The sequence below is a fragment of the Phoca vitulina genome, unplaced genomic scaffold (genome assembly GCF_004348235.1).
Source record: "Phoca vitulina isolate PV1807 unplaced genomic scaffold, GSC_HSeal_1.0 scaffold16, whole genome shotgun sequence".
NCBI classification, from domain to species: domain Eukaryota; kingdom Metazoa; phylum Chordata; class Mammalia; order Carnivora; family Phocidae; genus Phoca; species Phoca vitulina.
The window spans coordinates 31,748,236-31,772,222 of NW_022589719.1; the positions used below are offsets into that span (position 1 = coordinate 31,748,236).

At 61.0% G+C, this 23,987-nt stretch overlaps 2 protein-coding genes across 3 annotated transcripts; one reads left to right on the forward strand and one right to left on the reverse strand.

Moving 5' to 3' along the window:
- The first annotated feature begins 540 nt into the window (after nucleotides 1–540).
- Nucleotides 541–12,974, forward strand: SIPA1 (signal-induced proliferation-associated 1). 2 transcript variants are annotated; one of them, XM_032414408.1, is made up of 16 exons: nucleotides 541–608; nucleotides 2,978–3,738; nucleotides 4,418–4,545; nucleotides 4,631–4,807; nucleotides 6,813–6,987; nucleotides 7,680–7,783; nucleotides 8,042–8,199; nucleotides 8,280–8,895; nucleotides 9,170–9,444; nucleotides 10,575–10,796; nucleotides 10,915–11,026; nucleotides 11,122–11,230; nucleotides 11,326–11,427; nucleotides 11,523–11,577; nucleotides 11,797–11,875; nucleotides 11,966–12,974. In XM_032414408.1, the coding sequence occupies exons 2-16, from the start codon at nucleotides 3,066–3,068 to the stop codon at nucleotides 12,095–12,097; spliced, it is 3,117 nt and encodes a 1,038-aa protein (XP_032270299.1). In that variant the 5' UTR covers nucleotides 541–608; nucleotides 2,978–3,065; the 3' UTR covers nucleotides 12,098–12,974. The 2 variants fall into 2 exon arrangements, with proteins under 2 accessions (XP_032270299.1, XP_032270298.1); XM_032414407.1 differs by lacking the exon at nucleotides 541–608 and adding an exon at nucleotides 1,870–2,687.
- A 1,130-nt stretch (nucleotides 12,975–14,104) lies between these two features.
- On the reverse strand, nucleotides 14,105–22,443 carry RELA (RELA proto-oncogene, NF-kB subunit). The gene is made up of 11 exons (XM_032414413.1): nucleotides 22,354–22,443; nucleotides 21,720–21,746; nucleotides 21,465–21,616; nucleotides 21,152–21,300; nucleotides 20,405–20,496; nucleotides 19,902–20,033; nucleotides 18,952–19,056; nucleotides 18,521–18,733; nucleotides 16,377–16,457; nucleotides 16,206–16,280; nucleotides 14,105–15,452 (listed from the first exon to the last, which is right to left on the reverse strand). The coding sequence occupies exons 1-11, from the start codon at nucleotides 22,358–22,360 to the stop codon at nucleotides 14,866–14,868; spliced, it is 1,620 nt and encodes a 539-aa protein (XP_032270304.1). The 5' UTR covers nucleotides 22,361–22,443; the 3' UTR covers nucleotides 14,105–14,865.
- Between the last annotated feature and the right edge of the window lie 1,544 nt (nucleotides 22,444–23,987).

Below are 23,987 nucleotides of genomic sequence, written 5' to 3' on the forward strand. Positions count from 1 at the left end.
ATCTGAAGTTCATTTTGTCCAGTTTCTCACCTCTTTATTTTCAAAGACTTCCAGCTCATGAGGCTAGTGCCTAAAATTATCAGCCTTGACCTTGGCGAAAGCCTTTCTCTGAGCCTCAAGTTCTCCAGCTTATAAAGAAGAGAGGACACCTACGGTGTTTTAAGAATGAGAGCGTGTGGAGAGCAGGGTCCAGTGCTTAGTAAGTGCTCATAATCACTGTTTCTGGGCACCTGCTGTGTTCTGGTGCGAGCCGAGGGGAGGGGGCTGCTAAACACTAGGAGTCCTGCTGTAACCCTCCCAGTTGGTCTGGAAGGCAGGTACACTTTTCTGCGTTTCTCAGCTGAGGCTGGAGGCGCAACAGCGCGCGGGACTGGGCCTGGCTCTATTTGGGTGCTCGGACTGCGCGCCAGCCTTACCAACGCCTGGCCTCCAGTCCCCGCCCTCGGGGCTTCCCGCCGCGGACTGCTCCCAGGCCGGCCCCGCCCCCTCCGCGGCGGCCCCGCCCCCAGGCCCGGCCCCGCCCCTAGGCGGAGCCAGCGCCCGAGCGGTAGCGGGAGAGGCAGCGGGACCCCAGCGCGGGAGGCGGCCACCAGGCGGGAGCCCCAGAGGTACCGGCGGGAGCGGGGGAGTGGAAGCACCGCGGTCGGGCCCGACAGGGGTAAAGGTGGCTTGGCGTGGGCCCGGGTGGTGTGTATGTGGAAGGAGGATCCTTGCCGCGTTCGCCGCCTGCACCCCCCTAACCTCCGTCCGGGCTCCAGTCCCGAGTCAGCACGTCCAGTCCCCTGCATCCGGCCGGCGGCCCCCACTCTCCTCTGCGTGACGGCCCGGCCCTGCCCGGCCAGTGTGAGGGCGATTGGATGCGGCAGCCCCCGACTCCTCTGGGCGGCGCTGGCGACTGCCCCTGCTGCCGGCTGTGTGCGGGGCTCCCCCTGTCCTGGGGCTCCCCTGATCTCAGGGCGGCCTCCTCCCCAGCCTTTGCACACCGCCACCCTTCACCCCCCCCAGTCTTGGGTCTGGCCTGGGAGGAAACATCTGTCGCGCCCCCTGGCAGCAGAAATGGGGTCATGACCTCCAGATGTGCTGGGAAGCGTCCAGCGGCTCCTCCTGGGGCAGCCAGGCCTTCCGGATCTGTGGGGGCGGGGCCGGCCCTCTCCCCCCAGTGACACAGGCTGCGAGGAATGTCGCGGCCTCAATGGACCCTGTGTGAAGCTGCCGGGTGGGGGGCAGAGCCCGAGAACACCCCCCAAGGCAGGGCCAGAGCCCAGCACTGGGCCAGAACAAGAGGCAGCCCATGGGCTGTGCACACACACGTACACAGAGCTCAGCCCACACGGAACAGGGGCCTCCACAGCTCCCCTCTCTCATGTCCCCTCCCACCCCAACACACACATCACAGCCCAGGCCCAAGAGCTTGGCACACAGAGCAAGGGCCTGCCTGCCTCACCACCACATACTTAACACATGGCCAGCTTCACACTCTTGAACCTCCTTTCAGTCTCCCAGTGGTGTTGGCAAAGGGCAGAAGGTTTAACCCCATTTTAGAGATGAGAGAACAGAGGCTAGACATCGTCCTAGGAGAAACTATGGGAGGAGGCACCCCAAGCTTGGAGGCCTACCCTTGCGTGGTCCTGGAGCTTTAGATGAGGGCTGCACGTAGCCCCTGCCCCCACCCTGTCCTAGCCCAGCCACACACAGTGTCACTGGAGGATGCGCGAAGACCTGCCAGCAGTTGTCTGTGTTCCCAGTGGAGGGTCCCACATCCCTGCCCTGCCTGCCCACACCAACCTGGGTTCACCTGCGGTGGCTTCCCCTCCCCACTTTCTCACATCACCCTTTGCATCTGCCCTTGCTCTTGACGCATTTCCGCATTTAGCAGGTCACTGGCGCCTTGGGTGTCTCAGTCTCTGACATCCTGTGAGACTTTGAGCCTCAGCCCAACCCCCACTCACCTCACACCTACCCACACAGGGACAGGAGTGGGCGGTACTGCACTGTTTAGGCCTGGGAGATTGACAGACCCAGGTTCAAATCCTAGCTGTAATGTGGAATTACTTCAGGCAAGAGCCTCCCCTTATCTGGACCTCAATTTAACCATTTGTCACATGGGCCTCAGACTTCCCCGTCAGTATCAGGGAGCCCAGGTAGGCAGAGGTCCCATGGTCCCAGTTCCTGTAAAGGAGCTTCATCCGTGTGACTCCTTCCCCTGCCCCCAGGCATGGCCGCAGTCACCTGCAGAGAGTGGGCCTGACTGGGCCTGTCCTTCAGGCCAGGGTGATGGGTCCCATGACTGCACTGGTGTGATCCGAGAACGTTCCTCAGGATATGGGGCTGAGCAGGGGGCTGGGCTCAGAGTTGGGGCCACTTCCTGTACCGAAGGAAGTCCTCTTGTCGTTTCTATTGCCCTGCCAGTGCCCCCTGGGAACCCCTGTGTCCTTGAGGTATTGAGGCCATGAGGGCCAGGGCATTGAGACTCGGCTTCTGGGTGCTCAGCTCCTCAGGGACCCTGGAGGAAGTGGGAGGGGCAGGGAGGAAGGTCTCTGGGGACAGGACGTCCTCCCTTTGTCAAGTGGGCCGGACCCAGACACCAGTGGCCCCATGGGTTTCCCGTCCGTGCTGGGACAAATCATCTATCTGACTGGGCCAGGACTTGGTGGGGACCCTCATTCTGGACCCAGGCCAAAGCCAAGGTGTGTGAGTGGGAACTGAGGGACCCTGGCAGCCCGGGTGCTGCCCAGGTTCCAAGACCCCCGGGGCCAAGGCCGGGAGAGCCCAGGCCCTGGCCCTGCCCAGCGCTTAGCTGGAGGAGGGGGCTGGAAACCTCAGCCTGAGGCAGACAAGGAAGTGGCCAGGAAAGCGGAAGCGGCTTTGATGGTCGCGGAGGGGGCCGGAAGCCAACCGGCGTGGTGGAGGACCAGGCTGGGGGCCTGGGTTCCTGTTTTCTCCCCAGGCCCCTCTGAGCAGCCCCCTCCTCCCTCAGGGCAGGAACTGGCCTGCCGCCTGGGCACCAACCACCCGTGCCCGCCAATGCGACCCGGCCCCCGGAGAGCCAGGCCCACAGCACGCCCATGTGGGCCGGCGGCGTGGGGAGCCCTCGGCGGGGCGCGGCCCCTGCGCCCACCGATGACCTCTTCGCCCGCAAGCTGCGCCAGCCTGCCCGGCCGCCGCTGACACCGCACACCTTCGAGCCGAGGCCGGCCCGGGGCCCGCTCCTGCGCAGCGGCAGCGACGCCGGCGAGGCCCGGCCCCCCACGCCAGCCAGCCCTCGTGCCCGTGCCCACAGCCACGAGGAGGCCAGCCGCCCTGCCGCGGGCCCCACCCGGCTCTTCACTGACCCGCTGGCCCTGCTGGGGCTGCCGGCCGAGGAGCCAGAGCCCGCCTTCCCGCCAGTGCCTGAGCCCCACTGGTTTGCCCACTATGACGTGCAGAGTCTGCTCTTTGACTGGGCTGCCAAGCCTCGGGGGACAGGGGGCCACGCAGAGGCCGGCTCTGGGACTCCGGCCTCTGCTGAGGACCCATCTGCCAGCTCGGACCTGCTGCTCGAGGCGCCCGGCTTTGTGAGTGAGCTCGGGGGTGAGGGCGAGCTGGGCCTCGGTGGACCCGTGTCCCCACCCGTGCCCCCTGCACTGCCCAACGCCGCCGTGTCCGTCCTGGAGGAGCCGCAGAACCGGACTTCAGCCTACAGCCTGGAGCATGCAGACCTGGGCGCTGGTTACTACCGCAAGTACTTCTATGGCAAAGGTAAGGGGGGGGCGCTGCCTGGCTGGGCGGCAGCCCCTGTCACCTGAGGGGCACACAGGAGGGCTCATGAGTTGTCCTTTCCCTGTTAAGTTCCTGGCCATATGAAGGATCATGCTCTGCCTCTGGGGCCAAGACTGCCCTGCGGAGCCTAGCTTTAACCACCTTCCCAAGGCCTTCGGCCTCCGTCTGATTCATCCTCCTACCCCTCTGGGCTGGGGAGAGATTTCCTACCAAGGTTTCTGTGAGGTGAAAACTGAGGTCTGAAAACCTCTGCACACTTGTGGGAACCTTGTTCTCATCAGTGGCCAGGAGGGAGGGCCGCATACATCCTGCCGCAGAACATGGGCGTGGAGTGCGGGGGGCCTTGAAGGATCTAGGCCCGGAAGCAGGCAGGCCTCGGCCCCCGGCGTCGGGGGCAAGATGTGCTGTGTGCGGAGCCGCCGAGGGGGCGGGGCACAGGGCCAAGCATCAGGGAGCCCGCACCGAAAGGGATCTGGCCCGGTAGGATGTGGGCGGGGCAGCGGAGGGAGTGGGCCTGAGTCTAGGGTATGCACTAGGTGATGAGATGGGAGCGTGGGCGGGGCTTAGCGATGGGCATGGTCGAGCCCGGGTGGGACTCCCAGGGGGGCGGGAACCCGGTCATTCACGGCCCGGGGGGCGGGGGGGCCCTCCCCTCCAGAACATCAGAACTTCTTCGGACTGGACGAGGTGCTGGGTCCGGTGGCAGTGAGCCTGCGGCGGGAAGAGAAGGAAGGCAGCGGAGGGGGCACTCTGCACACCTACCGCATCATCGTGCGGACCACACAGGTGGGCCGGGGTCATGCGATCAGACCGCGGATTGCCTCCTCGAAAACCTGTATGGATTCTGAGCGTCCCTACAACCCCTCCTCAGCTCCGGACCCTCCGCGGCACCATCTCGGAGGATGCGCTGCCGCCGGGGCCCCCGCGGGGCCTGTCCCCTAGGAAGCTTCTGGAATACGTGGCTCCGCGGCTGAGCCCGACCTGCCTGCGCCTGGGCTCGGCTTCACCGAAGGTGCCACGCACGCTGCTCACGCTGGACGAACAAGTGGTGAGTGGCCGGCGGCCCCCGCCCCGCCCCCGCACCCCCCTGCCCCCAGCCCAATAGCTACACCTGATCGGAACCCAGTCTGTCCAGCTCCCAGCCGCGTAGCCCTGACCCTGATCCGGAGCTAGACGGTGACCCAGGAGAGCTGGCTTTTCAGAGAGGGCAGCAGAGGTCATCCAGAACCTTGCCTCTCCAAGTAAAATTTGTAGACCAGCAGCAGCCACATTATCTGGGAGCTTGTTAGAAATGCAGATTTTTGGGCCCTGACCCCCATCTATTGAATCTGTACTTTAAGGCTGTACTTTAAGAAGATCTCTAGTTAATTCCTATGTACATCTCAGCTGAGAAGCACTGGTCTGAGCACCCGCTCCCCTTCCTGCACGCCCCTCTCATCCCCTGTCCACTTGCCCTGCAAGGTGCTGCTTAGTCTCCTCTCAGTGTGGGGTGCTTACGCCTTGGGGCTGCCTATTCCACCGTGGGACAGTGGAAGTCCTTCCCTAGCCTGTGCTGAAAGCTGCCCACTGGCTCTGATTCTCCTCCTCTGTGTCATTCAGTCTGTCAGCCATTCAACAAACTTTTCCTCACACCTTGGTGCCAGGCCCCAGACTGGATGCTGGGGACATGTCCAGACCAGGTGCTGTCCTTGAGCTCACAGCCCGCGGGGGTGGGGTGGGTGGGGGGAGCCCCACAGAGAATCGTGGGTGATCGTGGAGCTGTGAAAGGGGAATGTTAAAGGCTCCAAGGGGCACCAAGGTTAGTCCTGCCTTGGCTAGGGGCTTAGCATCATGGTAGAGATGTAAGAATTTGAGTCAGGAAGAGCAGGCATTTTCTGGGCAGAAGGAATGACTTGTGTGAAAGCTTAGAGGCTGAGAGCAGGTCACATTGGGGTCCTGTAGGCAGTTCTGTGTGACTGGAGTCGTGCTTGGGGGGAAGGGGTGGGGAAGGCTTGCATTTGGTGGTGGAGGCACTGGGGAGCCATGGAAGATATGAGAGGTAGAGCAGCCCTCTGGTTGCAGTATGGGAGCAGGGAGGCCAGGCCAACGGCTGTTGCAGTCATCCAGGCCCGACTGGCGGTGATGGCAGAGGTGAAGGGGAGGGGACAGTCCAGGGGTAGAGGGTGGGATGGAAGCATCCAGGGAGGAGATGAGGTGAGGGATGGACATCTGGGCAGCTGCAGAAGTGTGTCTGGAGCTCAGAAGAAAGGTCTGGGCTGGAGGTAGAGACTGGAGCGTGTTCCCATGGAGACGGCTGTTGCAGTCACTGAGGGCGAAGACCATGGTGGAGAAGAGGCCCAGGCCGGAGACAGTGGGGTCGCTAGGGTCTCAGGCAAAGTGCAGTTCCAGTTGTTCCAAGTGCCCACTACGGTGGGAGTGTGCCAGGAGGAAGCCATGTCCGTGGGCTGTCAGGGGGAGCTGGGGTGGAGGGGGGGCTGCAGGGGTTTGGAGGGACAAACTTAAAGTGGGGCCTGTGGGTGTAGACAAGTTTCCTAAGAAGGAAGGAGGCCAGAGCTGGAAGGGCCAGAGCACCTTGAGCTCTTCACGATTAACCCCCGATGAAAAGGAGCCAAAGGAGCCAGGAGCAGGGTGAGCGAAGGTGGTGCAGGGCTCAGGGCCTCCAGAGGCTGGGCTGGGCTGGGCTGGGGGCACTAGGATTCGAGGGAGGGGAGGACAGGCTAGCCTTGAGATACGGAGGATGACAGTGTGAACACTTACTGGGATCAAGCACACCCTGCCTGGGGTCCTTTCCACGAATTACCTCCTCTCTGGTCACATGAGAACCAACTCGCCTCCTGGTCCCTTCCCACCTGTGACTTCTCTACCCTCCCGAGCACTGGCAGCAGGACCTACCGAACCCTCTTATATGTGGAGATGCAGAGGAGGCTTAGGGAGGGTGGTGCTAAGGGCCACATGTAGAGACAGCCCAGCCCCCAGGTCATTCCCCAAGACCCGGTGGGCGCAAGGCCCGAGAGACTGAGGCCTGGGCCTTCCGCCTGTGCCTCGCCCTGCAGCTGAGCTTCCAGCGGAAGGTGGGCATCCTGTACTGCCGCGCGGGCCAGGGCTCGGAGGAGGAGATGTACAATAACCAGGAGGCGGGACCGGCCTTCATGCAGTTCCTCAACCTGCTGGGCGACGTGGTGCGGCTCAAAGGCTTTGAGAGCTACCGGGCCCAGCTGGACACCAAAAGTGAGGCCCGGGGGCTGGGGTGTGGGGGCAGACAGCCTTGGTGAGAACCAGCTGCCGTGTCACTTCTCCGCCCCGTATTGTCCTGGGCCTGGGCTCGGGGTTGCAGAGTCCTCTGGGTAGGCTGAGGACGCGGGTCAGGGGCTGCAGAAGCCAAGCAAGCTGTAGGCTGGAAGGAGGGACTAGGATTGTCCCCCAAGGCCCCGATGCCCTACTGCCTGAGCTGGAGCCCAGGGCGTTTGCGGGCACCACTCCCCACACCACACACATAGTCCACCAGCCCAGCTTTGTGGGGAGCACCCCTGCCTCCCTGGTTGGAAGCGCCCCAGGGCCCCTTATGGAGCACCAATCTTGCCTCCCACACTCAGCTGCTCCCCACATGCTGGTGCCGGGGCCAACATCTGTCCTCTCCTGGGACCTCCACCCCCGCCTCCCTCACAGCAGGCCATTCCTCATTCTGCTCTTCATTCCATCTCAGCACCCGCACACCGACCTGAGGCTGGAGGCTGGAGCCTGTGGTGGGGAGGGGAAGGGAGCAGCCAAGGCTGAGGCCCTTAGACTTCATGGCCCAGTGGCAGGAAGGGGTTGTCCACCTGTTGGTTGGGGGCACGGGAGCTCCAGACTGCAGGTAGGGATGGCAAATTCCAGCAGATTCCCCTTTCTCTCCTTCTGTGTCCCCAACTCCCTGGCCACAGCGGATTCCACAGGCACGCACTCCCTCTACACCACGTACCAGGACCACGAGATCATGTTCCACGTGTCCACGATGCTGCCTTACACCCCCAATAACCAGCAGCAGGTGTGCGGGGGCTCCGATGGGGCTGGGGGATGGCCAAGGGCTTCTGGGGAACCCTGCGGGGCTGTTGTGTGGGCGGTGGGCATTTGAGCCTTGGCCTGAGTTCTCTTGAGCCTTAACAACCCTCCCCAAAGACAAACACCCCGACCTTCACCAGGGGCAGGTGGGGGAGCCACTGACGCCCAGGCTCTGCCCTGACTGAATGAGGAGGGGCTTGGGGGACAGACAGATCCAGCTTACACCCCGCCATCTAACTCCCAGCTCCTGCGGAAACGCCACATCGGCAACGACATCGTGAGCATCGTGTTCCAGGAACCCGGCAGCAAGCCCTTCTGCCCCAGCACCATCCGCTCGCACTTCCAGCACATATTCCTAGTGGTGCGGGCTCACGCGCCCTGCACGCCGCACACCTCGTACCGGTGGGTGCCTGGGCGGTTCCAGTTCCGCCGTTGTCAGGGGCCCTCCCGGCTGCCCCTAACTCCCGCCTCCCTCCCCTCAGGGTGGCCGTGAGCCGCACCCAGGACACCCCGGCCTTTGGGCCAGCTCTGCCCCAGGGCGGAGGCCCGTTCGCGGCCAACGCCGACTTCCGCGCCTTCCTGCTGGCCAAGGCGCTCAACGGCGAGCAGGCAGCGGGCCACGCACGCCAGTTCCACGCCATGGCCACGCGCACGCGCCAGCAGTACCTGCAGGACCTGGCCACCAACGAGGTGACCACCACGTCGCTGGACTCGGCTTCGCGCTTCGGCCTGCCCTCCCTGAGCGGGAGGCGGCGAGCGCCCCCTCGGGGCCCGGGCGCCGAGCTGCAGGCGGCGGGGGCGCTGGTGTGGGGCGTGCGCGCGGCGCCGGGGGCGCGGGGCGCGGCAGGGGCCGGGGCCGAGGCCGGCGGTCCCGACGACGCCGAGGTGCCCTGCCTGCTGGGCATCTCTGCTGAGGCGCTGGTGCTGGTGGCGCCGCGCGACGGCCGCGTGGTCTTCAACTGCGCCTGTCGCGACGTGCTGGCCTGGACCTTCTCCGAGCAGCGGCTCGACCTGTACCACGGCCGCGGGGAGGCGATCACGCTGCGGTTCGACGGGCCCCCCGGCCAAGCCGTAGGCGAGGTCGTGGCGCGCCTGCAGGTGAGGCCCGGGAGTCAGGGCGGCCACTCGCCCCGGGTCCCTCGGCGCCTCGGGGGCCGAGCGGGCGGTGCAACGCGAAAGGGGACAGCGGGGCGCTTGGCAAAGCTGGAACTGGGCGGGGGGGGGAGGAGGTCCTTGGGCAGGTGACTCCCGGTCTCTGAGCCCCAGGCCCTCGTCTGCCGGGTGGGTGTGGGGCGGTCCGTGCGGCCTGGGAGCCGGGCCGGGGGTGGGGGTGGCGCGGCGCGGCCCCCGCTCACTCCCCGCCCCGCCCCAGCTGGTGAGCCGCGGCTGCGAGACGCGTGAGCTGGCGCTGCCCCGCGACGGCCAAGGCCGCCTGGGCTTCGAGATGGACGCCGAGGGCTTCGTCACGCACGTGGAGCGCTTCACGTTCGCCGAGACGGCGGGGCTGCGGCCCGGGGCGCGCCTGCTGCGCGTGTGCGGCCAGACGCTGCCCACGCTGGGCTCCGAGGCCGCCGCCCAGCTGCTGCGCTCGGCGCCCAAGGTCTGCGTCACCGTCCTGCCCCCCGACGAGAGCGGCCGGCCCCGCAGGTCAGGGCCGGGACGCGGGGAGGTGGGAGGACCTGGCCGCTGGGCACCGCGGAGCCTGTGCCTCCCGGGTCACCATTAGCGTTCTCCCGGGAATACCTACCGTGAGGAAGGCTCTCCTGCTCAAGAGAATGCCATGTCTCGTAATCTCTGAGTCACGTATGCAGAGTGAGGCCAATTAAGCAGGCTGGCTTCACTGCTCGGGATCTAACAGCCAGCCCCATCTTTTTTAGTTTTAAAAATTATTTATTTTGAGAGAGTGCGAGAGCACGAGCCGGGGGGTGGGGGGGCAGAGGAGAGAGAGAATCTCAAGCTGACTCCCCGCTGAGCGCAGAGCCCACGCCAGCCGGGTCTCACAGCCCCCAGATCGAGGCCTGAGCCGAAACCACGATTCAGATGCTCCACAGACTCAGCCGTGCAGGCGCCCCTATAGCCCCATCTTTTTTTTTTTTTCTTTAAGGATCATCCACAGGTTACTTGCTGCGTTAAGCCAGGATATGCGAACTTTTTCTGTAAAGGGTCAGATAGTAAATATTTAGGTTTTCTGGGCCCTCTGGTCTCTGCCACAGGTACACAGCTCGGCCATAGCACAAAAGCATCCGTAGATGATCGGTAAATGCATGAGTTTTCTTTATTCCACTAAAACTTTATTTGTGGACACTGAAATTCGAATTTTCTTGATTTTCACGTGTCATGAAATATTCTTTTGATTTCCTTCAACTATTGAACAACGTAAAAACCACTCTTGGCTCAGAGGAGTACATAAGCGGTCACACCTGCTAAAACAGAAAGGCACGGGCTGGATTTGGTTCTCGGGCAGTAGGTTTTAGATCTCGGTGCTAAGTGATTTACTTGTGTTAGTATTTGAAGCCTCACAGCAAGCTAGGAACCAGTACTGTTATCCCCATTTCACAGCTGGAGAAATCGGTGTCCGAGGGAGTTGCCCGGGATACACGGGGGCAGCGCTGGGGCTGGGAAAATGGCCAGTAGTCAGGCAAACATTTTTCACTGTTAGGGAGTTTGGAGAGCTCTCCTCCCGGAAGGCAGCCTGGCGCACGGCTGGGAGGAGGGCTGGAGATGCAGGACACGGGGGCCGGGGGGTTCCTGCCTGACACTGCCCCCTCCTCCCGCAGGAGCTTTTCGGAGCTGTACACGCTATCTCTGCAGGAGCCCAGCCGGCGGGGGGCCCCGGAGCCGGTGCCGGATGAGGCCCCGGGGGTCCTGACCCTGCTGCCCATCACGAGGCAGCTGCTGCAAGCGTGCCTGCACGACGGTGGCAGTCCCACAGGGCCTGGGGATCTGGCTGAGGAGAGGACCGAGTTCCTACACAGCCAGAACTCACCGTCGCCCCGCAGGTGCCCCCCGCTCGGCCTTCCCTCTTCCGTAGCACAGGGAGGCCGGACGGGCAAGGTCCGTGAAAGCAGGGGCCACGGGGTGCAGCTTCTCTCGCTGAGCTGTCCCTGATCTCCCCAGCTCCCTGTCAGACGAGGCTCCAGTCCTGCCCCACACCACCCCGGACCTCCTCCTGGCTGCCACGGCCAAGCCAGCAGCACCCAGCGCTGGCAGAGAGACACCCCCCACCCAGGTGAGCAGAAACAAGACTCTGGAGCCCAAAGAACAGGGGTGGGCACAGTGGTGATGGTGGACGTCACTGTATCCATACCCATTAATACCCCCCAGGACGGGCCAGGCAGCCCCAGTGGTTGTGAGGACAGGGACGACCCGGCCCCAGAACTGAGGGCCTCCTTCCTGCCACGAACCTTGTCTCTGCGGAACTCCATCAGCAAAAGTGAGTCTAGAGCAAGGTGTGGGGTAGGGGGGGTGGGGGGCTCGGAGGGGCTGGCTTGGGCTTCCCTGGCTGAGCCCACGTCCTTGTGCCCCTAGTCATGTCTGAGGCAGGCAGTGAGACCCTGGAAGACGAGTGGCAGTCTATCTCGGAGATCGCCTCCACTTGCAACACCATCCTGGAGTCACTGTCCCGGGAGGGTGAGGCCACTGGGGCGCTGGGCGTCGGACCCAGGATAGGGTGGGGCTCTTTCTCCTTTTACCTCCCTGCCCCAATGATCTTTGTGTCCCCACAGGACAGCCCATCCCGGAGAATGGAGACGCCAAGGGAACTCCAAAGCCTGATGCTGAGTAAGCCCCCCTGTGCCGATCTAGCTCCTCACTGCGCGCGTGTGGTCGCCGCCCGTGCCCGTACCCGAGAGCTGAGCATCGTCCCGGGCAGGGCTCTGCTTTCCCCGACACGGAAGTCTGTCAACACAGGGGCTGGGCCCGTCTCATTTAAGTGGGTCTGGGAGCCAGCCGGCCGTGTGCGGCCTACCTGGTCCCCTGACCTGACCCCTCTGTCCTCAGGCCAGAACCGGGGAGCCTGTCCGAGAAGGTCTGTCACCTGGAGTCCATGCTCAGGAAGCTGCAGGAGGACCTGCAGAAGGTGACGGGGTGGGCTGGGGGTGGGCAGGGAGTTACAGGGCTGCCCCGGGAAAGGAGCCAGCCCCGTGACACCTGCCGCCCCCCGCCCCAGGAGAAGGCCGACAGGGCAGCCCTGGAGGAGGAGGTGCGGAGCCTGCGGCTGCAGGCCGAGTCGGAGAGCGCAGCCACCCGCCTGCTCCTGGCCTCCAAGCAGCTGGGCTCCCCCACCAGCGAGCGGGCCTGAGCCGTCTGGTGCAGCCTCAGCCGCGGACCTGCGCGACCGCTCAGGCCCTTTGGGGCGCCTGGGTCACAGCAGGGCCCTGGGCCCACCTCAGGAACCCTCCCTGCGCTCCGAGGCGCGTCTTAGCACTGCCCCCCCCCCACCCATTATTTGGTGGTGAAGTCGCCCTCACCCCGTCCCTGTTTGTAAATATTCTGTGGAGAAAAGGGGACTTCAGGGAGTAAAGAAGCCACTACTGTTTGTGTCTGTGCGGGTGTTCGTGATACGACAGGGGAGGGGTCTTGCCCCCAGAGGCTCCAGCCAAGTGCCCAGGACCGCTTAGGACAGGCCTTTGGAACATTGGCTCAGGGTTAGGTTGGCGCTCACTGAGGGGTTCTCTGAAGCTGGGTCACCCCTTGGCTTCTCTCTCACATTCATTTGGTCTGTTGGGAAGCAGATGGTCACACCCCGCACCTACTCTGCTTTGTTATGGGAGCCAGCCTTGCCCCGGAACCAAACCTGAGGGACGGAGATCAGGGGCAGAGGGACAGAGGTGGACCTGCAGGGCAGGGGAGGGATGGAGTTTAGGCATCAACGAGAGCCTGACTATGCCGGGATATAAAGGCCCTCTCACTTTCCAGGCGCTGCCCCCCAGTGCAGGCCGCATCTCCTCTCTGTAGGCCGGGGCTCCCTTGACCCCAAGAGGTGACTGTACGACACTGGGAAAGCCAAGGGAGAGGCGTGGCCTGGGCGGGAGAACTAGGGCTCACTTGTTCCCCTTGGGGCCTCAGGGTGGGCACACTGCGCTCCCCTAAACCGACCGCTTCCTCGGGTTAGGAGCCTTCTCACACCTTCTCACCCCTCCGGGTCCCTCCTGGGGCGCCCCCTAGCCACGCCCCCAGTGCTGGGGTTCCATCAAGCCCCGCTTCTCCGGGTGCTATCCTGCAGGTTCGGAGGGGTCCTGACCTGGCGACTACGCTTGGGGGGGTGGGCCGGGGCGGCCTCTTGCCGGAAGCGCAGCTTGGCCTGGTCCCTGAATGGCCCACCTGCTTCGGGCCCCACCCCTGACTCCGCCCCCTGGGCAAGAGGCTGGAGCGCAAGCTCGGCTCTGCAGACGCTTTCTGGTACCCCGACATTCCGCGGCCCGCTGGCGTCCTCCTTGCAGGCACAGTCCATCGGAGTCTGCAGCCAGGGCCTGCTGGTCCCAGGGGACGCGCTCCAAGCAAGCCCCACTGACAACCACACAGGCCTCTGCCTTTACCCCCCCGCAGCAGTGCGAAGCCCAGAACTTAGACGCCGTCGGTCTCAGGACGGGGGTTTCCCCGCAGCGCATTACCTGCCCCGCCCCTCGCAGAGTGCTATCTCTGCGCGTGCGCACTTGGGCAGGCAGGGTCCTGCGGCCAAGGCCTTTCACGAACACTGCTTTACTGCGCCTGCGTCGGGCCAAGCCGGAAGTACGTCCAGCTCCCCCTCTTCGGGCTGTGGCCTAGCTTTTGTTTAGGCCTCCCTGGGCTGCAGATTTATTTCTTCGGCCCTCGCAGAACAGGATGTCCCAGCATAGGCCTTTACCTGGAATCTCCCCTTCCCCAACGGATGCAGACTTTCCCTTGCCCATCCAAGAGATGAAATTCAAACCTTAGTCCAGTGTCCTTATCTTTTATAGCTTGGCCCCATCAAATTTTTCCAACATTGTCTCTTTCACCCTCCTCACTTTCAAAACGCTGGTAGCCGCTCTGTAAAGACACCCTGCTCTGTTGATCTAAGACCTAAAGCTGATAGGGCCTCTGTGACGCCCTTCCTGAAACTACTCCATCCCCGCAGCCAATGGGCCCTACTGGCCTCTCACTACGCTGGGACACCACCCACGTTAGCTGCCTGCTTTCATGCCCCTGCATTTCATTCCCAGGGCATCCTCAGACTGCAAGCTTCTAGACGGCAATGCAAATATTCATCCAGCTCTGTATCACTTATGTCCAGCCTGACGTGACCAGCAAAGAGTGTGCTGTTTGCTGAAAGAAGGGAAATCTCCGGCCAGCTTGGCAATGAATTTATTAGTTCAGAGTAGAAAGAGCAAGAGTCCAACTGCTTCGATTCTTCAGTAAAAACTGAGCCTCTTGATTGGAGAGCTGCCAGCCTGCCCTCCCCCCTACTCTCCAAACAACTAGCCCTACTATTAAGGCACTTGAGAAAAGGGGGAACAGAGGAGTCTCAGACCGAACCTCCCTGGATCCTGGGAAGGGCCAGGGCTGAGCAAGGGAAGAGCTGGCAGAGACCTCTGCACGGCCAGGCCAGGCCCTCAAATGCTGGTGTTAGTTCAAGGACAATGCCAGCGCCACAGAGGGGCTGGTGAGGGGCGTTATTTTGGCACAAGGTGGGAATAATCCAGGATTTGAGGAAGACACTTGGTGATAAGGCTTTGTGGCCTCAAAGGCCATAGCTCCAGCCTGTCCCTCTCTCTAGGAGAGTATTAGAAGCTGGAGGGTAGGGATGGGAGCCCCCAGAATTCCCTATAAAGAGAAGGGAGCTGAACATCAGGATAGGGGAAGAGTTTGAGTCCTCCCTGCTCCCCACTTTCCAGAGAAGTTAATGCTTCTGCTTAAGCACCTCCAAAAAGAGAGAGAGATAGACACTACCAATAAAAGAATAAAATGCACCCCCCCTGGAAGACATTACCCAAAGAAGTTGGGGGCAGTTGGAGCACACCCCGCCCCCCCAGAATCCGTAAGTGCTCGCTTTGGGAGGGCTTCAATCCCCTGCAACCCAGTGCTCCGGGCGGGGTAAGTGTCACCCACTTAGGAGCTGATCTGACTCAGAAGGGCTGAGAAGTCCATATCTGCAATGGAGGAGAAGTCTTCATCCCCTGAGAGGAGGCCGTTGGGGAGCCCAGAGGCCCCTAGGGGAGCAGGAGCTGGGTCAGGGGGCCTCTGGGACCCTGTCACCAGGCGCGTTATTGCCTCAGGGTACTCCATGAGCATGGGCTCGGCCGTGTGGGGGGCCACAGATACACCCTGGCTCAGGAGCTGCTGAAACTCAGAGTTGTCGACAGATGCCAGGTCTGTGAACACGGCGGGGTCAGCGCTGTTGCCCAGCAGGGCCCCCAGGTCTTCGTCGGCATCAAACTGCAGCTGCAGCAGGGCCTCTGACAGCGTCCCTTCCCCGGCCTGGGTGGTCTTGGGGGCTGGGGGGACCACAGCCTGAGCAAGGCCTGGGGCTAAGACTGGGGCAGGGGCTGGGGCAGGGGCCGGGGCCAGGATTGGGGCAGGGGCCGGGGCCAAGGCAGAGGTCTGGTTTGGGATCTGCCCCGAAGAAAAGACCATGGGGGAGAACTCCTCAAAGTTGATGGTGCTGAGGGATGGCGTAAAGGGATAGGACTGGGGAGCTGGGGAGAGAGAGACAGAGAGTCAGGGGTCAGAGAGAGCTCCAGAGACCCACCCTGTCTGTGCCCCAGCCCCTGTCGGTAGGGCTAAGGAGCAGCCCCTCCCTAGGAGGTCCCTGCCAGCACCCTCACTCCCTCCTTTTACTCCATCTGACCTATGCAGTTCTATCCTCACCTCCTCCAGCCCCCAAAGCTCTCCCAGCTTCTTAGAGGAAGGGATGCTGTCAGAGATCAGCTGGTAAAACTTCACTTTACAGCTGAAAACTAAGTCTCGAGAGACCACGAGATCAAGGAGCATCCAGTGTCGTGGCCTGAACCAGGGCACTTCGTTACTCTTTTTTGAGCTACAGACCTGCACATACGTTCTGCTACGTTAAAGGAAATTCTGATTCCCTAATTCAACTGAAAGCTGAAGGCAAAGACTGCATTTTTAAACTGTTTCCCAAGGCATCCAACATGGGATTTAGCTGACACAGTGGTTCTCAGCCCGCAGTGCTCATTGGCTAGTGCATTAGCTGGCTGGGCCACACTTCCGAAGCCTCCGATTGCACAGGTCAGTATCGGGACCCAGGAATGCACATCTTCACCACTCCCTAATGGCTCGGATGTAGGTAACTAGGCCTCCAGCCCTGAGAAACATGAGCCCAACAGAGAGCAGGCTTCAGCTGACTGCTTGTCCCCCCAACCCAGGCGTCTAAACCACAGGCCAAACAGATTTGAGCCTGTAGTTCCAGTGGGGCAACAGGAAACCCTTACCTGGCTTGGGGACGGAAGTTGCGCTTCGGCAAGGCACGGCAATGCGCCGGGGTGGAGGCCGGGGGTCGGCGGGTCCTGTGGGGCAAGGCTGGGTCAGTCCCTAGCTCCCAGTTCCTAGCTCCCTCCCCCATCCACCACCTTCTCTCTAATGCTCTCCACTACCCCTCTCACCATTGAAAGGACTCTTTTTCATGATGCTCTTGAAGGTCTCATATGTCCTTTTGCGTTTCTCCTCAATCCGGTGACGATCATCTAGAAAAGAAATGGGGGGAAGTGGGCCTTGCTCTTGTCAGCTGGATCCCCAGAGCTTTCAAAGGACGCTCAGGAGGAAGATGATGAGAAAAGCTCTCCGTAAGATCCTTTCTCCAAACCCTCCCTGCCAATGAGAAGAGCCGCACAACACTGTGAGACACAATTCTGAGAATCCCACAGCTTTCTGAGAAGGCCTCTGTTAGCTGAATGCAACCCCCAAAGTCCACATGGACGCCTCCAAGTAAAGGGGCCAAGCTCTGGGGCGACAGGAGCCCTTGTGGGACCCTGTCTCCAGCTTATTTGCATCGCCCACATCCTAGCTCACCCCCAGCCTGGATTCAGGCCTGGCCAAGATCTTTGCGCTCTGGGGCAGCTGAGGCACGACAGCCTTGCTGAAGACCAACAGAGACCCGCACTCTTATCTCGGATGGTTGGCTAGTCCAGCCCGGAGCCTCCAGGAGTGCCTAAGTACTGCGGCACGTGGAGAACTCCAAAGTCCTCAGTCCAAAGCCAACCTCATCATCTCACCTCCAAAATCTGCTTCCTCCTCCTCCAGTGTCCCCTCACCACCCATCTGCCCTGCCACCAAAACTAGAAAGCTTGAAATCATCCTCAGCATCTTCCTTTGTCTCACTCCCCACCATCCACTAATTTGACACACATTTACCAAGCACCCACCACATGCAGGCTCCATTCTGGCCACTGGGGGTATGGCTGTGAGTAAGCAGACAAGACTCCTGCTCCCCCAAAAGTTGACACCCTAGTGACGGGGGGCAGAGACATAACCACATACAAGTGATAGGAGCTCTGAGGAAGAGACACAGGGTGATGTAACAGAACCGGAAGTGAGGTTGGAGAGTTGAGGTGGCCACGGAAGCACTGGTGTGAGCCCATCGTGTGAGGATTTGGGGCCAAGCATTCCAAGCCGAGGCAACAGCTGGAGAGCAGGTCCTGGGGAGGACCCAGGGAGGCCAGCAGTGGAGGGGACCTTGGCCATTTGCTCCACAAGGTTCACAGCACATCTCCTGGACCACTGCAGCATCTTCCCTGCAATGGCCTCCCTGCCTTCAGTCTCTCCTCTCCAATCCTTTACACACTCCTGCCAGAGTGAGGTTCCAGATCCACTGGTGCCCCTTCCTTGCTTGAACCTTCGGTGGCTCCCCACTGCCTTTAGGACAAAATCCTGGATGAATGCCTGAGTCTGACACTCAAGGCTCGCTGCTCGCTGGCAGCTCCCGCGAGGTTGCCCCCAAACACAGTGGGCGCCCTCAACACCCCTGCACCTCCAGGTGCCTGTCCGCCTGCCTACAGAATGCACTTCTGGGTCTTTCTCCACCTTAAATGCTCCCGCTCCACGTGGCCATCTCCAGCTCTTTGCACACGCCTCCCTCCATCTCACACGTCATTCTGTCACTTAAGAATCTGTTCTGCCTGTTTGTCTTTCTCACGTGACTGAGCTTCTGGAGCGCAGGGAACACAGCTCCGTCATCTCTGTATTCACACTCCCCGGCACGGGCCCAGACACCAAGTGGGCTCTCGGTAATAATTTGTGGAAAGAACCGATGGCTGTTTCAGGGGTTGCTTTCCAAACTCTATTAGACTGTTCCGAGGGCCGAAAACACCCTCAGGCCAGACGATGGGCTTTGGATTGAAGATCATTCTGACTGTTCCTAATGTGGTCAGGTGCCCAAAAGCCTGGACCAAATCATGACGATGTGGTTGTGACAAGAGACACGCAGCATGCCAACAGGACCCTAGAGCCACACAGCCTGGGTTTAAATACTAACTCTGCGACTATCAGTGTGACCTCGGGCAAGTTGGACACCATCTTCTAAAATCAGGTAATTCACGGATATGCTCAGAATAGGACCAAACACGTAGTGAGGGCTCAGTGCCTTGGGTGCCCTTACTATGAACTGAGGCAAGCAAGAGAATCTGACTACAGCATAAATCCCTGCCCCGACTCCAGTGTGTGACCCTCACGCACAGCCGCGTCTAGCCCCGGCCTCACTTTCACTGGCGGGAGTCCGCCAGCCCTGCCGCTTCCCTCCCCAGCCGTGTACCTGTGTCTGGCAAGTACTGGAATTCCATGGGCTCGCTGAGCTCCCGATCTGAAGGCCGCCGCAGCTGCATGGAGACACGCACGGGGGCCTGCAGGCTGGGGTCCGCGTAGGGAGGTGTCCGGAACACAATGGCCACTTGTCGGTGGACGTCAGCTTGAGAAAAGGAGCCTCGGGCCTCCCAGCCCGGTCCCGTGAAATATACTTCAATGTCCTCTGCAGGAGGTGGGACACATGTGTGGGTCACTGTGTTCAACTCACACAGCTCACCGCCCCCCACAATTGCTGAGACTTGTTTCCTGAGATACATCACTCTGCTGCCCCCGAGGTGTTGGGGGGGAGTGTTTAAAGCCAGTCTCCTGACACTCACCGTCTCTGCTCAGCCTTGCCCCTCACCTCCTGTTCCAGAGTCCAGCCCTCTTCCTGGTGTATACCTTTCTGCACCTTGTCACACAGCAGGAAGATCTCATCCCCCCCGAGGCAGCTCCCAGAGTTTCGGTTCACTCGGCAGATCTTGAGCTCGGCGGTGTTGGGGGCACCTGAGGGTGTGGGAATAAGGAAGGAAGCCCAGAACCATCAGAGGTCTCCAGTGCTGGCCCGCAGGAGATGCAACATCCCTGTCCATCCCAGAGTCAAGATGGTCCGGAGCTTGCTGACCACACCTCTGCAGCCAAGGTTCGACCGATCCCATGGCTCCTCACCCCCAACTTATTTAGCAACTGTACGTACTAGCACCTACTATGTACCCAGCACCATTCTAGGCACGGAGAACACGACAAAACCCAAGCATCTCTGACCTCACGGAGCTTACAGTCCAGGGGAACCAATCTGGTCACACCTCCTCTCTTTCCACTGCACCCAAGCAACCTTCAAGGCCCAGTATGCTTGGCAATAAACCCTCCCCTCCTGACCTCAACTTCATCCTGGTTTCCTATCCTTAGGGCTCCAGAGCCCTTTTATTTTCATTCATCCTGGCTGGTTACAGAATTAAAGACTGCAATTGATCAACATTGGCCCAATTCATCTGTGAACTTCCCGTGAGCTTTCATCATTGAATTACTACTCTGTACCATCATCTTGTTCCTGGGAGTTCATTTCCTGGAGTTGTTAGTACAGTTCTGGGCACACCACCCTCTCATCACATATTCAGAGTGCCTGTCTTCCATCGGACTCCCTGCCAGCCTGGAAACTATGCCTCAAGGGCAGCTCAGGGTCTTCTCTGCCTTGTCCCCCCAGCCAGCACAGAGCTGGACATAGAAGAGATGACAAATACACTAGATGCCTGAATGAAGCCAGAGCTCCTCTCGCAGGCCATTCCCAGCCAACCCCCTTCCTCCTCCCAGGCTCGTCCCTCTCCCCTTCCCATGGCTCCTTGGCCACTTACGGTTGTCAAAGATGGGATGAGAGAGGACAGGTGACAAGCGGAGGGGCCTGCCTGCTGGGTCCCGCACTGTCACCTGGAAGCAGAGCCGCACCGCATTCAGGTCGTAGTCCCCACGCTGTTCTTCTATGGGAACTGTCACAAAAACAGATGGTCAGGGGATCAGGAGGTGTGGCAGGGGAGTGGGGGGGGCGGGGAGTTCTGGGCCAGGGGGATTGTTTGAGTGTGTGTCAAACAATAGGAGTCCTAAAGGAGGAGGGAGAGAAGGTTCTAAACCCATCACTGACCTGGGTAACCCACCTGTGACCCTGGATGTCATGTCCCCTCACTGGCTCCCAGTTTCCCCAATGGTAAAATGGGAGAGTGTACTGAATGGGCAGCAAAATTCCATCTGTACTATGAGTCTTGGCCAATGAGGGAGAGATGCAAGGAAGGTGGCTTCGAAAGGGTGACAGAGGGTGGGGGTCCTTCAGGCAGGTCCCAGCCTTTGTTCCCTCACCCCTCACCTTGGAAGGGGTTGTTGTTGGTCTGGATGCGTTGACTGATGGCCTGCTCCAGGTCCCGCTTCTTTACACACTGGATCCCCAGGTTCTGGAAGCTGAGTACCCCCCGCCAGGAATGAGTCCCCTTGTCTCTGCCCAGTCTGCCCCTCCTTCCCCTACCCATTCACCAGATCACCACTGTGCTTCACCCCCTCGAATGGCTTCCTACGGTGCTGCAAAGAAACCCACTCCTTACCTTAGCTGACAAGCACCTGTGCCCTGTGGCCTGGCCCTAGCCACGGTCCCTGCTGGCCCCCTACCCTCAGCCGCAGTAGCTTCTTTTCTGTTCTCCAAACACACTAAACTCACCCCCCACTTCCAGGCCTTTGCATTTGTTCACTCTCCTTGGAATGTTTTTTCCATGCTTCTCTGCTCTTTCTCACTCTTCAAGCCTTAACTGGGAGGCCTTTCCTGACATTCCCGGCTCCCCGGCCTCCCCTCCACCAGTCAGCTATTCTTCCAACCTAAAACTGTTTTTATTTTCATCAGTGAAGTTACTTTGGGGGTTCAGAGGTGATTAGGGGTCCATCCCTATCCCATGGAGCTCATTATCTACTTGACAGTGGAGATGCACAAACAGATAAGTTCAAGGCAAAGAGAATCTGCTTGCAAAGCTAGGAGTGAGGAATTCTGCCCCGTGTCCAGCTACATAACTGCCCTGCCTCCTGTCCCCCGACCTCACCCCCCATACCCTGCTGGTCAGGAGCTCACCTGTGGATGCAGCGGTCCGGGCAGAGCTCAGCCTCATAGAAGCCATCCCGGCAGTCTTTTCCCACAAGCTCATGGGGGTGAGGCCGGTGAGGGGGGTCCTTGGTGACCAGGGAGATGCGAACTGTCCCTGGCCCGGTGTAGCCATTGATCTGTTCAAAGTACAGAGAACATCTAGAGACTCGGGAATTCCAGTCCCAATTCCCAGATGTTGATTGCACCCAAGGCCTGGAAGTGAGCCTGCTGGGGTTCCACAGTTCCTTCCCGCAAACCCACTCTGTGCCCCCCCCACCCCCCCACTAACAGCCATGCTGACCTTGATGGTGGGGTGGGTCTTGGTGGTGTCGGTGCTCCTCTCGCCCGGGATACTGCCAGCGGAGCGGCCCTCGCACTTGTAGCGGAAGCGCATGCCCCGCTGCTTGGGCTGCTCGATGATCTCCACATAGGGACCGGAGGCCTGGGTGGGCTCTGCAGGCGAGACACGGACCAGCCCCAATCAGGCGGCTGCCCTCCTTGCCCCGAGCCCCCGGGGAGCTCCTCCTCACTCACTGAGAAAGGGTGGTCCACTTACCAGACGGGAAGATGAGGGGAAACAGGTCTGAAAGGAGAGGGAGACAAGGGTCAGCACAAGCCCCCTTCCCATCCTTACCTGCTGCCCCGCGGAGAGGAGATGGAGCCAGGCTCCCTCCCTCCCAAGGGCACTGAGTCAGGGCCTGCTCCCTGGAAAGCCTGCGGTGAAACTAAGGAGAAGGGGCAAAGTAGGCAGAAACACCTGTTTCCTGCAGGAAAACTGGGTACAGCGTCCTCTCCCTACCGAGGGAAACGCAGGCAGGGCCCGTGCTACTTCCATAAGGAAAACTAAGGGAGGGCACTCCCCACACCTCACCCGGAGAGAAAACGGAGTCAGATACATTCTCCCCTAACAAGGAAACTAAGTCAGAACTGCCCCCATGGCCCCGGGCTGAAACGGAGTCAAAGCTCACCGCCCCCCCTCCCCGGAGGATACTGAGTCAAGACCCCGCCACCCAAAGGGGAAACTGAGTCAGACCCTTCCAAGCCCGCCCCGCCCCGCGCCACCATCCGGCCGGCCGCTCCCTGCGCAGCGCCCATCGGCGCAGGAAGGGGCGGAAGACGGCGCGGGGGCTCCCGTGGCCGTCCCCGCGGCCCTGACGCGGCCACCCCGCGGGGTCAGAGGGCGCCCTCACCGTCCATGGCCGGGGTCCCGGGGGCGGGGCCGGGGTCGCAGCTGGGCCCGCAGCGCGCGCTACAGGCAAGCCATTCGCCAGAGGCGGAAATGCGCCGCGCGCGCCCGCCGCCGCGTCACTGCCGGGAATCCGGCCGCGCCTGCGCGCTGCGCCGCCGCCGCTGCTACCGCCGCCGCCGCCGCCGCGGCCGCCGTCACCAGCGCGGGGCCAGGTGCGCGCTCCGCCGAGGACTGGAGGCCGCGCGCGCCGCCGCTGCCGGAGGCTGGGGACAAGTGCGCGCCGCTCGGGGGACTCAGAAGCTGCTCGTGCCGACGCCGCTCTCGGGGCTGGCGGGGCTGCTGGGCTCCCTCCCTTGGTCTGGGCCCCGCCTGGAGGGCGGGCCCGGAGATTACTCACAATGTTTTTAGGGGATTTCGGGGGCCCCCTCCCGCTGATCGGAGGAGTGTGGTGATGTCACCAGGCCCGGTCTGGAGCCCAGCCAGGGCTGCTGGCTGCGGCCGCCTGCCCTGCGCAGGGAAAGGCCCGGGCCTGCTTCGCCCGCAAAGGCCAGGTGGCTGAACACACGGTTTCCTAATCGCCGAAGGTGCTTCATGGTAGTTGTCGCGGCAGAAGCACTTTTTAATTTGCCATCCACCCCAGTCTAACGCAGCGGGGGCAAAAGGGAACGACCGGACTTTTCCACCTGGCAGTGCTTGGACCGTGGGCTTCGCAGAGCGGGCTGCACGCAAGGGGCGACCGAGGCCGCGCCGAGTCGGCTCCCGCTAGCTAGGGGGCCGGAGGGCTCGTAGGTTTAAGATGCATATGCGTTTACGGTTCATCCATACTGCGGTCCTGGGGGGACGATGGATGGACAGGGGTAAATCTCCAGAGCCTCCTCTCTGCCGCCAGATGTCTGTGTCTTAGAAGGTCCCGGACCCTTGGGGCCGCTTAAACCGGCAGGGTCATTTCCCCCTCTCCCCCGCCCATCTCCCCAAGGCCTACTGTTAGGGTCCAACCGTTGGCCAGAGCATTTCCACTAATTACCCATCAAGTGACCTCTCGGCGGGGGGCGGGGGTATCGTCCCCAAGGCCAAGCCCATATGCGTATGCGGGGTGAGGGAGGAGGCTGGAGTACCCCCCACTCCAGGCTTTTTGCTCATCCCCAAAGGAAGATGGCCCGCGGCAGGCAGCAGATTCTTCCCCAAATGGAGAAAGACCGACTTCGTTCTAAATTAGGGAATCATGTGGGAATTGGAAAAGATTGGAAATTCTGACTTGCTTTCCCAGGCTCTGAAAAAACAGGAAGAGAAAAGTGAAAACAGTTAACCACCCCTCCCACTCATTTCAGTTTCTCCTTTGGCTGGCCCGGATTTGAAGAGTCAGCTCACTTTTTTTTTTTTTTTTTTTTTTTTTTGAGGAGGCCGACTTCAGGTCGACAGAATAGATTAATTACAATCTTTGGTTAATGACACAATTATTGATCCTTGCGTGATCCTCTTTTAAAAATTCACATATATTTATAACTTAACACGTGGAATTGCATTGTGCCCACTGCAAAACTTAAGGGGCTAGGTAGAATACCACCAGGACTGTGTCCCCCCACCTGCTCCTCTCCTTACACTGGTGTCCCATGCACCATCACCCAGTAGTCTGTG